The sequence below is a fragment of the Canis lupus genome, chromosome 11 (assembly GCF_011100685.1).
Source record: "Canis lupus familiaris isolate Mischka breed German Shepherd chromosome 11, alternate assembly UU_Cfam_GSD_1.0, whole genome shotgun sequence".
Taxonomy (NCBI): domain Eukaryota; kingdom Metazoa; phylum Chordata; class Mammalia; order Carnivora; family Canidae; genus Canis; species Canis lupus.
The window spans coordinates 54,358,201-54,370,880 of NC_049232.1; the positions used below are offsets into that span (position 1 = coordinate 54,358,201).

At 43.3% G+C, this 12,680-nt stretch overlaps 1 protein-coding gene across 9 annotated transcripts in view; it reads left to right on the top strand.

The window, feature by feature from the left end:
* Positions 1-12,680, top strand: part of FRMPD1 (FERM and PDZ domain containing 1) — a 150,279-nt gene that overhangs the window by 123,366 nt on the left and 14,233 nt on the right. For 7 of the 9 annotated variants that reach the window (XM_038552855.1, XM_038552858.1, XM_038552859.1 and 4 more), the window contains 4 exons: positions 3,367-3,501; positions 5,029-5,136; positions 7,569-7,664; positions 11,999-12,124. In XM_038552855.1, the coding sequence (XP_038408783.1) occupies positions 3,367-3,501; positions 5,029-5,136; positions 7,569-7,664; positions 11,999-12,124 (465 nt within the window). The remainder of the gene's footprint in view (positions 1-3,366; positions 3,502-5,028; positions 5,137-7,568; positions 7,665-11,998; positions 12,125-12,680) is intronic. The other 2 variants (XM_038552863.1, XM_038552864.1) reach the window with 1 other exon arrangement.

Below are 12,680 nucleotides of genomic sequence, written 5' to 3' on the forward strand. Positions count from 1 at the left end.
GGGAAAAAACACCTAAATAGTATTAAGATATTTGCCATAAATATGACAGACCAAATGGTTTTATGAACAAATAAACAGAGATTCTTCTAAACAGAATTTGTCTATGAAATAATGTGAAATCAATATACAAAAAACAGTATACTGAAAGCTAATCAGTATAAATGGTTGTGCAGGTGGTAAGAGATTCTTTTTATTTAGCTGATTAGCATCTCAATGGAGAACATCTTAATCTTAATTAGGTGTTTTTTTCCCCCTGCTGTTTTCAAGAAATGAAAACAAAAGAGAACACTTTTTTTTTTTTTAAAGATTTTATTTATTTATTCATGATAGCCACACAGAGAGAGACAGAGAGGCAGAGACACAGGCAGAGGGAGAAGCAGGCTCCATGCAGGGAGCCCGACGTGGGATTCGATACCGGGTCTCCAGGATCGCGCCCCGGGCCAAAGGCAGGCGCCAAACCGCTGTGCCACCCAGGGATCCCAAGAACACTTGTTAAGTAAATAAGAGGAAAACAGCTTATGGTTGCATTCTTTTATTTTTTTCTAAGATTTTATTTACTTATTATTTGAGAGAGAGTATGAACAGGGTGGGGGGGCAGAGGGACAGAGGGAAGCAGACCCCCAGCTGAGCTGGGAACCTGATACAGGGCTTAATCCCAGCACCCTAGGATCATGATCTGAGCCAAAGGCAGATGCTTAGCCCACTGATCCACCCAGGTGGTTGCATCCTTCTAAAAATGAAAAATATAGGGAGAGGAAAATTACAACTCCTGAGTTTCCCCTGAGGCTCCCAAGCAGAAGAGGATGCAAATGTTGTGCTCTGGAGGTCCTGCAGGGAAAGCTTATATTGGTCCATGTCCTGAGAAATGCTCTGAATATTGTCCAGCTCACTCAGGCCTCTGTTAGGAATTAGAATTCCTGTCTATTAGGAATTATACAAATGATCACATATGTCTTGCTTTAGTAAGGATGTTCATCTTTGCCATAGCAGATTCTTAGGCTTCTCAAATGGCTTGAAATTAATTATGAAGGATAAAATCCAAAGTTGGTGGAGGAGGGTACCTGGCTGGTTCAGTCAGTGGAGCACGTGACTCTTGATCTCAGGGTTACGAGTTTGAGCCCCACGTTGGGTGTAGATATTACTTAAAAATAAAAAAAATCTTTAAAAAAGTAAAAATCCAAAGTTGGAATAGTAATTACTACTTCTGTAGGACATAGAATTTTATGGGGAAAAATAAATATATATTGGTGCAGAGCTGTATTTATATTAATGATTTATAATATATTGGTATTAATATTGGTATTGTTATATTAATACCAATATTTAATGTCTTATTAAATCTTCACCAAAAGAAAATCGTACAGGATAACAAATATCCCCCTTTTGCAGATAAGGACACTGTGGCCTCACATGCTCATAGTCTCATACGCAGAAATCAGTGGAGCTGGGTAATTTTCCAGGTAGTCAGATTTCAGAACCCACAGTCATTAGGATTATGCTAGTATACCTCCTTAAACTCTGCTGTCTTTTTTTTATTTATTTTTTATTTTTAAGGGGGAGGGGCAGAAGGAGAGGGAGAGAGAATCTTAAGCAGGCTCCACACCCAGCACAGAGCCCATCATGACCCTCAGATCATGATCTGAACCAAAATCAAGAGTCGGATGCTTAGCCAATTTAGCTACCCAGGCACCCCAACCCTGCTGTCTTTATAAAATGACACTGGCCAGTCCAGGGCCAATGTAAAAAAAAGATATAGAACTTTTTAACTTGTCCCTTTTGATGCACTTTAAAGTCTTAGTTCAGTAAAAATATGCACTGAGAAAATTTTTATCAGCTCAGGTCTGCTACTCTCTGATGAATTAATTTAGAACCCAGGGAGAATCTAAATATCCTAGAATAATGGGGAGCTCATATTGTTTGAAGTGCCTCTTTTTCATATTAGATGGCTCAGGTGAGTGGTTCACAACATGTTTTAGATGCCAGGGCATACAGATAGCAGCAAAGCTGCCATTCAGATGTAAAAGTGTGAGACCTGTGGTGGTGCCTGTGGATTGGGCATTTCTATGACAGAGCGTGTATTCTTTCTCAAAGCAGCTAGTTTCATAGCTAGGCGGTTTCAAATGTGAGAGAGGCCCTTCTTCCCTGTGACTCCCACCGACTAGTGCTAGTCAGGGCAAGTCTACCTTGTGTGAAATAGATTAGCAAAGATTTCGAGTTGTGGCCTTCTCTTCTCCAGGCTGTCTACTGTTCCATCAACTCTTCATCATAAGATGCTTCTCTGAATTCTCACTTCTCTGATAGCTTTCTGGACAGATTCCAGTTCCACAGTGGACTTTCCAAATGGTGGCACCTGAAAGGAATATAGTTCCTCCTGGGGTCAACTGGTGAGAGTACCCAGGGAATGGAGGGTGCACTTTTGACATGCATCAAAACTGCCAGTGACGCCTAAGATTGGGTTAAGATTTTAGTAGGCCCAGTCACGCTGTTGGCTTGGGTAAAACTTGTGGTTAACCAAAAACAGAGGCTGGGTTTCAAATGAATAGCTTCCAAGCCCCCATCCCATGCTGTGCAATTGAGTTTTTTGGATCCTCAGTGCCACACTTCACATTAATCCCTGTCAAATCGTGTTGCTTCAGCCCAGTGTTCTGGCATGCTGAGATTTTGCTGTCAGGGAATTCCAGAACTGAAAGGAATATTTGTACAGTCATCAGCTGTACTCATTCTCCCTTCCTGTCAGGGATCTGCCTCTTCCCACGCTTCCTCCACTTCCTCCATTACCCAGCTAGTTGATTTTCTTTAGTCTGATCCAGCTCTGGGCCTCAGTCTTGCAGGGTTGCTGTCCCCATGGCGAGAGAAAATAGAGGTTGCCTGCCCCCTGCCCACACTCCTGCCACAGATTCTTTTTCTCTCTGCATCTCTCCCTGTTCTGCCCCTGGTTTGTCATTCCTTTGAATCTTTAGCATAGTGATGGTTGCGCCTGTCACTTTGACCCTTCACTTTACTCTGTTCCCTTCAGTCTTGACAGCCCTGCCCTCTTATATCCTCTTATGTTTGTTCTTAGTGATTTTTTGGCGTCTGGCCCATAGCCACCCCTGCTCCTCAAGTTTTCCACACAGCTCCTTTAGATACCGTTCCTTTACTTTTCCTCCCAAACTTCTGCTGCCTATGACACCATGTAGCTCTATGTCATTCACAGGTTTGGTAAGTACACTTTCTCTGACTTCATCCAAGGCCTTGCTAAACATCATCAATGGAGACTGAGCCAAAGGGAGCCTGAGTTGCTTAGTTAGATATTAGGACAGTTTTGAGCATAGATCAACTCGTTTTGAATCCTCCTAATGGCTCTGCATCTGGCCTTCTCCACAGGGGAATTATAGGAGACCTTATCAAACACTTTGCAAGAATGAAGGAATACTGCCATATCCACAGGACCCTGCCTTACCAATCTGGAATCCCATCTTCAAAAGAAAAATGAACTTGGTTGACTCTGACTTATTCTTGGTAACTCCATACTGGTTATTAGTGATCAATGACTAAAACTCCCTGACCATCTCTTATCTTGAATTTTGCCAAGAAAAAATGACAGGCTTACCAATATGTGTTCTCCTTAATCTTCCATGTTCATTTTCTGGGAAATTTGACACTTAACCATCTTTAGTCTTCTAATATTTCTTCCTTTTTCTCTTCTGTGGGTGATGCCAACTGTTACATATGACCCCTAGATTTACTGGGATAGGTGTCTTGAACTCATTCAAGGCAGTCTGATAGTCTTATCACCAATTTGAGGTAGCAACTTTCTTTTTTCCTTTATTTCTTCTATATCTTCTGATTGGAAAATCATTCTACTTGAAGAAGAAAGCAAATCAAGGTTAAATAATTTCTGGAGTTGAGGGATTACCACACAGGTAGACTTTTTCCCCAGGGACATCGCTATTTCCTCTTCTCTTTTTACTAAATTTTTAAAAAGCAAACTGTATATTTGAGATACTGCATCATAGTCATGAACCTGTTACATGAATGCTCTAGTTACTGTAAGGTCAAATTTATCTTGCCTTAAAATTTCAGGGTCACTTCTTCACTTCATGTACTTAATGGTATTGGTCTGTTGATATCTGAGGCTATGAGCATTATTTCCTGTAGTTTCTCTGATTGTTGTTCTATCTCTCTTCTGTCCTCTATGCAAAATGTGGTCCAGAGCTCCACCTTAAGACTCTTAATGTATGTAAACATTCCACAGCTGGCCTAACAGACTATCCAGACCAAGAAATGTAGCATGCCATGCTGGGAATGATGTATCAGAATTCCATCCAGGAAGATCACATTCTGTTGGTCTAGATCATGCAAATTACTGTTTATTGTGGTCACAATTTAACCTGATACATTCTAGGCCAGGGGCTTCATCACATACCCATACCAACCTGTGATGACTCTTTCTACCTCTGGGGAAAGAAAGTACCACCCAAAAGAGGAGAAGAGCAAAGAGGAGCCAAGGATCAATCTCAGGGGTCAGAGCTTCAGGGAGCCCTAGAGGTATTCAGATCCAATCCTCACATTGTACACAGGAAGATGAAAGGCCCCAGAGGAATGATAACTTGGCCAAAGTCATGTCACACAGAGTTATTTTGTTCACACACACACACACACACACACACACACACACACATACACACATATACATGTGGTCTTATTCCATAAGAATTTGTGTTTGAGGTAGTTCTTACAACTTCACAACTGTTTAGTAACAGAACTTGGGTATTCTTGTTCACAAGCCAGTTCTTGCTTCATCATACACAACCATTTACCACCATATTGAATCCTCGACTGTCCTCAGACACATAAGAACATTGTCTGGGTTGGGATTCCTAAATTTCCTGAAGAGATCTTTAGTGGGACTATCCTTCTCTGTGGGTTTTAATTGAGTCCTCAACAGTTGTCAGGTTTATCACTTTTGTTTTTAAGAAGTGAGAAGATGTGTAATGGCTTTTACAAAAGTCCTGATCTCAAATGTGTCATGTTCATATTTTGCAGGGAGTCCCCAAGTCATCCTTCCTGACTGAGGAGAAGAGAGCCAGGCTAAAGACCAACCCCGTGAAGGTGCACTTTGCTGAAGAAGTGCTTGTCAGTGGACACAGCCAGGTACGTCACTAGTCAAGGGGTTGAAATCACTCTTCATGAAGCTGGGGAGCTGCCTCCTGGTACTTACCTCTTTGAGATTCTGGAATCTTGCAGCACAGAGAGGATACCAAAGGAATGCAATAGGTGTGCTAAAGACTCTGAGCACCCTCAATAAGTTACCTGCTGACCATGGACAGGGAGAGCCAGGAAGAAAAACACTGGGTGTTTCTCTTTTATTCTGTGACTGAATTCTCACCCATGAAATGTCAACAAGCTCCAAATGCTAATTTCTCATTTTGGCCTTGAACTTAGTGTTGCTTCCATATTGATAGTGATGGTTGTGATGAAGATTGGCTTCCCCCTACCCCAGAACCCATTTTGTATTGAACTTCTATTATATGAACCTAAACTTTTGGGGTACAGTACATAATCCTTCATCATCATGATACCCTGGAAAGGGGATATTTTAACATAAGAGGAAGCAGAGGCTTGGAGAAATTAAGAGAATTAACCTCTGAGACCACATAAAATGAATAAATAAATAAATAAATCTTTTTAAAAAATGAGTAAAAGTTGATAAAATTGGTTATTAACCTTTTCCCCTGAAAGCAGGATAAGACCCCAGAAGAATTCAAATAGTAAGCTAACATTTGCAAAATGCTTAACTTTGCTAACAGTTAAAGAAATGCAAAGGAAAATATTAGGAAGTGCCACTTTACACTTAGTAACCAAGCACAAATAAAGAAAAAAATGTAAGGCCTGATGCTGACGAAGTAGCCACAGTCATGCACTAACTGGTGGCTTTGTAATTTGGTTTCATCTGTTTTTGTGTGTGGGAGGGGAAACAAAACATAATGAGTACCATAAAAAAATGGCCCAAGGATCACATTCCTATTAATTTAGTCTATAAAATAATTTAAATGCAAAAATCCATGTGTTCAAAGTACCTATGGTACTGACATATAAAATAGAAAAAAATCTTTGAAAAGAATGCTCAATGTCTAGGGCCAAGGAGTAGTTAAATCAATTCTGATATTTCAAATCCATAGAAAATCATGAGTCCATTAAAATTACAAACATTAAACCTCTAGGAAAAAGTGTATGAAATACGTGTTGAGTAAAAATGAAGATAGAAATTGTGTATGTTCTATTATTGCCACTCTCTAAAAACGATTTACAGGTATAGATAAAAATTGGAAGAAGCCTTAAAGAAAAGTAAATGGTGGTAGTTATGTGATGCTGTTGTGGACATATTTTTTGGATATCCCAAATAATAAAGTCCCAAAGAAGAAATTTTGCCTTTGGGAAATCCAAAGATGAAGGTCATTCTAAATACCCAAAACCAGAGAAGTGAGATGAGAGCAGAGCCAGCAGTTTGCAATCCCTCATCCCAGATTATGAAGCGGCACTGTGATCTGAACTTACCTCCCTTTTCTTTCACAAAAAGACTTTTTTTTTTTTTATTATAGAGAGTGATGAGTATGAGTCTTACCTAAAAGATACAAGTGCCCTTACAGTTAGAAGATACAAAATTCTCATCTAAAGCAGACTGTCAGGTTTTTTTGGAAACGGATGATAGGCTTCTCTATCCAAATGGGCTTTATACCCAAACTCTGCAGAGACTAAAGCGGGGGCAGTTTGAGCTCAAATCTTGGGGACTCTAGAGCTGCTTACTCACTGATTCTGGAGGATACCAATCCCAAGAGCCCTTTTTATTTGCAGCTAAATACTCAGAGGTCACTCTTTATGAGGGCCAGCTCTAGGGGGATTCCTAAGCCCAAAGGGAATCTGCCTTCCCCCACCCCAGGATGTCTGGCTGGCATGGGGTTACCACACAGATGAGTCCCATGCCTGCTTCCCAAAAAGACCTTCCAAGAGTGGTTGAATCCCTTAGGAGATTCTGCAAGTCTGGGGCGATGGTTTGGATGAATGAAGGTGGGAGCAGCCCTCTGCATTTTGATGATGCTTCACTACAGGGAATGCAGCAGGAAAATGGTAGCAGGGAGGGAGGAGCTCTGAGGGAGCTTCCCACCCCAGTCAGCCCTCTAGCCCCACCAGGAAAGACCCTCTGGGGAGAGTATACATGCTTGTCTCTGATTTATTAAATTGTATCACATAAGGGTAGCAACCAAAGGTATTGAGGTTGCAGCTGATGGTTGTGAGACCTCATTCGGACTCATGCAGTGCCATGGGTATGCTCGTGACCGGGCTCACTCTTCTCCACCATCTCATATCTGACACTTTTAGTGGATATTCCTGGAACAAAGCATGCCTGTCTTTGTGTGGCATAGACCTGGTCCACTGGAGGAATTTCCAGATGCCAAGAATCAACCACTGCATAGTGAGGAAGTTAGGATCCTGCTCTCCACACCCAGCAGGGCCAGGGGAGCTGAGGACTTGTCACACCCAGGGAAAGGAAAGGCCAGTTTCAACACTACTCTTGTGTTTTCCAGGGTAATTCTCTGCTGTGTATGCCCAACGTGCTCAAGCTGTACTTGGAGAATGGACAGACCAAAGCTTTCAAGTTTGAGGCAAACACAACTGTGAAGGTATTAAGAGTAAACTTGAGTTTCTCTCCCAGTGAGAATTTGCTGGCTCCCGGGACTCCCAGGTATCCTGCCCTGCAGCTGCCTTGGTGTTCCTGTAACCATTATGGCCTGAGTACCTGCCATAAGCCAAGCACTGTGTTACCTCATTAATTGTACAACCACCCAGCAAGATGTATTTTTATCACCATCTTCGAGGGGAGGAAATGAGGGCTCAGAGGGATGAAGTACCCAAGGTCCTATGACAACTTGTAAGCCTTCACCCTTGACCTCTGGGCTCCCTGCCTCTTGTATGTGACTCCACCTGCTACCAGAGACTAGTGCAGCTAAAAACTAAAGCACCGTGTCAGAGCAGGCCCACATATCTGCATATTCTGTTCTGGGTTGAAGTCAGTTCAATTTATATTTAACAGGTACCTCCATATGAGGGAGATACTCCAGGGTGGGGAGAGGGGTACAAACTAGGTAAAGGGTAGTTTTGTCTTCCAGAAACTTACAGTCTAGTTGAGGGAGGTTAGACATTCAAGGAGCTCCCGGGAGTCCAGAGAAGGATGAAATAAGAGCTGCAAAGAGAGGGACAAGGAAGTGTGTTCTGCATGCCAGGGAAAGAGCACCATCTGCTTCTTTCTGTCAGTGTGTCAGAGGAGGCTTTGTAAAAAAAAAAAAGCTGGACCTGAGCTGAGCTTTGAAGGGCAACCAAGAGCTCAACAGGGGAAGGTGGGGGACAGGGCTGTTGGTGGGGGTTGGAGGGTACACGTCAGTCTGAGGAAGTTACATGTCCTAATGTGAGAACCAGTAAGGCAAATGTTGCCCAGGAAGTAGTAATCTGTCCTATGGGACTGGAGCATAGGCCATTTTCTTGTGGGAGGAGTGAGAGATGGCAAGGCTAGCTGTGGAGGGTGTTGAATGACAGGAAACAGAGTTTGGATTTTATTCACAGAGAGTGAGGGACAGTGCAATGGCTTCTGAATGAGGGAGTAGACTGTGTTAGAGCGAGGCTCCAATGAAGAAGCAAATAAAGGGTATTCAGGTGAGCCAGTGCATCTATAGGTAATGGATGGTAGCCAAGACACGCACGTGTGCACACACTCTCTCTCTTCTCTCTCTCTCATTCTCTCTCTCTCATGTACCCCTCCCCCACACACATACATGCACCAGCCAGTGTTCCTCTCTGTCACTTTCATTTGGCAATTCCCAGAGCTGTTCCAAATGCCCTATCCCAGTCTTCCCTCAGCATGACTTAGGAGAAGCCAGAGAAAGCCTCTCTGGAGCTGGAAAGCCCTTACTCAGAGAAGGAAGAGGAGAGAAGAATGGATTTGTTAAGCATTTACTACATGCCTGCTCTCCCAGGCACTTCCTTATGTACTATCTCATTTAATGCCCCCAGTAACCTTGTGAAGTGACAGGTGTTATCCCCATTTTGCAGATGAGAACACAGGCCCAAGAGACCTCCAAATTGTCAAGGTCAGCTAGCTCATAAGTGGCTTCAAACTTGGTCTGTTTCTGGACCCTGCCCTGGACCTTCCCACACACTATCCTGCACCAAAGTCTTGCAAATGAATTAGACAAGGTTTCTACTTCTGCCATCTTTGATCCAAGTGCATTGGAATGGAAGGGATGATTTATTTAAAGTGAGTCCCACTTTGGTGGCCAAAAAGACTTGGAGAGGATTTATAATAAAAGCACACACCATTAGATCCCAGATGATAGAGTTGGAGAAATGGGCAAGTTTTTAGCTGGTATAATACTGGTTACATTTACTTATCTATGGTAACCAAATTTTTTTAAAGATTTTATTTATTTAAAAAATATTTTATTTATTTATTCATTAGAGACACAGAGAGAGAGAGAGAAAGAGGCAGAGACACAGGCAGAGGAAGAAGTAGGCTCCAAGCAGGGAGCCCGATGTGGCACTCGATCCCAGAACTCCAGAATCACACCCTGGGCCAAAGGCAGGCACTAAACCTCTGAGTCACCCAGGGATCCCTATAGGAACCAAATTTTTTAAAGCAAATCTTTTAGTTCTTTATGACAGAAAGGGCGGGGGGAGATATAAACAAATCCTGTGGGTCAAAGGAAAAATCACCATCCATTCATAATTGAATTCTCTTCCCAGCTCCCTTACCAAGAGAAGCAGAGTCCCTACATTAGAAAACCCTCTTTCTCTAAGTCAAGAAAAATAATACGACATTCGATACAGTGAACAGTTGTGTGCCTGCAAAGCTGTCAGTGACACAGCAATACATATACCAGGTCACACCTAAAGGGAGCCCAGAGACTTGGGGTAGGGCTGGGGGCAAAAGGGGAGACCTGGGGATAACTCAGCATGAACTGAGAGGAAAGTGCAGTGTGCTCAGGAATGGGCCCTGAGTGGTATGTGAAGACAGTGTCCCAGGCATGGGGAATGGCACCAACAAACACCCAAAGATGGGAACGTTTGACAAGAGTAGAGGGCTTGTGAGCGGAAGGCATTGGAAGAGGCAGCAGCAGATCAAGTGGGAGAAGTTGATTGACACCTGACACCCGAGAGCTTTGAGTATTAAGCTGAGGAGTTGGGATTTGGGCTGGGGGCGGTGGACTGACTATTCTTGAGCAAGGAAGCACAATCAGTATACAGTCAGTCCTAGGCTTAGACAGCTTTCTGTAGGTCAGAGGTCAGCAAACTTTTTCTGTAAGGGGACAGATAGTAAATATTTCAGGTTTTACAAACTGTAGGGTCTCTGTCACAGTTACTCAACTCTGCTATTGTAACAAATGGACGTAGCTGTGCTCCCATATAACTTTAATTACAAAAGCAAGCAGTGGGCTAGATTTGACCTCTGAGCTATAGTTTTCCAGCCACTGCTCTAGATGCAAGGTGGAGGTCAGACGGTGGTAGGGTGGTCAATAGGATCCCACTCTATACAGCGGAGGAATGGCTGAGCCAGACTACACTAGACATAGGAGGATGGAGAGGGGGATGGAGTCAGGAATTGGGCTTTCCATCAAGGCCAATTCAAAGGAAACATTAGATAATGTTGAGTTACAGAAGCAGATAGATTCTTCAGGACTTAATCCCTGATGCATTATGGAGGGTGATAGAGCAAGCAGAAAGAGGATTCAGAGTGGGGGGTCATGAGGAGCGAGTAGCACCTGAAACTTTGGCACCTACTAACCTGAGCTGCCAGCAGGACTTCTCTGATGAGTCTGTGATGATTATTTATTTGCTGAGTGAAAGTTTACTGAATGCCATTGAATGCCACGCTCTGGAGATCTAATGGAGCACAAAACAGACAAGGTTCATATTCTCAGGAGTTTACCATCTAGTGGGTGAAAGATAGGAAGCAAGAAAACAACTATTAGCAGCTTGCATGTATTGAACACTTGTCATCTACTAGGTACTGTTCTAAGTGCCTTCAGTGGGGAAATTAACACGCACAACAGCCCCATGAGATAAGTGTTATTATTACCATTTTACAAATGAAAACAGTGAGGCATAGAGAGAGTAAGTAATTTAACCAGGGACACACAGCTAGTAGTGGTAGTCTGGCTCTAGAACCCAGTCACTTAACTTTACTATCTATTATTAAAGAATATACCTGTTATTGAAGCACATAATATTAAATATTGATGAGGGAAATGAACAGGACCCTCAGACAGAGAATGGCCAGGGCAATCACATTTAGATGCAGTGACTGGAGAAAGCCTCTCCGAAGAGAGGGAAACATCCTTGTGAAGAGTAATGGGAAAAGTGTGCCAGATAGAGGGAACAGCATGGGCAAATGCCCTGTGGCAGCAAAGACTTTGTGATGACAAAGGCTGCTATAGTGAAGGAGGGGAACGTGGCATGGCAAACTCTAATGGCACAGCAGTAATCATCATTCCATGCTGTCAGCCACTCTGAGGCATAGGCATCATTATCCTCCATTTTGCAGGAAGAAACTGAGGTTGAGAAACGTTAGATTGATTTCCCAGTTGCAGAGTGGTGGGCTTCTGTCGGTTAACAGTTGAAGATGCAAGAGGATGAATCCAGAGATGTTGAAGAGAGGCATAAGCCCCAGCACATGGCTTCAGCCTTCCAATAAAGCAAGTCAGGATGGCTGTCTGGGTGGTGCTGGAGCCCCAAGGAGAGGGGGAACAATGGGTATGGGGCCATGAGAGGCGATGAGAAGTCCCACGTGCAGTTTGTGATTGTTTGGCCACCTAAATTGGCAGTGGACCCTGTCAGCACAGGCTTTTTTCTCCCCAGCTACACCAAGGAGCATAGAGAAGGTCGAGGAGGTCCCCCTTGCTCTGTGCCTGAACACAAAGTCCAGCCTATCCCTCAGGTGACCCTTATGCCTCTCTGTGCCTGGCAGGACATCATCCTCACCGTGAAGGAGAAGCTGTCCATCCGAAGTATGGAGTACTTCGCACTGGCCCTGGAAGAGCAGTACAACATCTCACGGCTACACCTGCTGCACGAGGAGGAGCTCATCCAGCAGGTACACCTGTTCCTTGTGAGGAGATCCTGGCTGGGCAAACCACATCCCTCAGCCAGAACCTTCAGGGCTAGGTCTCAGCACCTCTGCAGTTTTGACCCACTTTCTCGTGCCCTCACTCAGCCTGGGGATAACAGGGCAAGAATCAGGACTGATTTTCACATCAGTATGTGGGTATGTGGGAATTCCATTTCACAGATATGGAGACAGTGACTTTGAAAGATAAGGTCACTGAGTGAAGGCAATGAAACCAATAGAACCCCATCTTTTTGCCTCCAGCACTGAAGACCTTTGAGAAGTCAGGGAAGAATTTGTTGCTGGGTCTAAGCCCTTTTTTGTGAGACTTACTCCCTGAACTGGTCCCTGATGGATGGATAGGGCACAGTCTGTCTATACAACTCAATCTTTCAGCCATTCAGTGATTTGGTGTACCAAATTTTTAATGCTTCTATTCCATTGACATTGAAAAAGAAAATCAAATGAGATCCTCAAGATAGTTGAAGTAGAAAAGAAAAGTGAGGTGTATAATATTAAAACAATGTATATGATACTATTATTT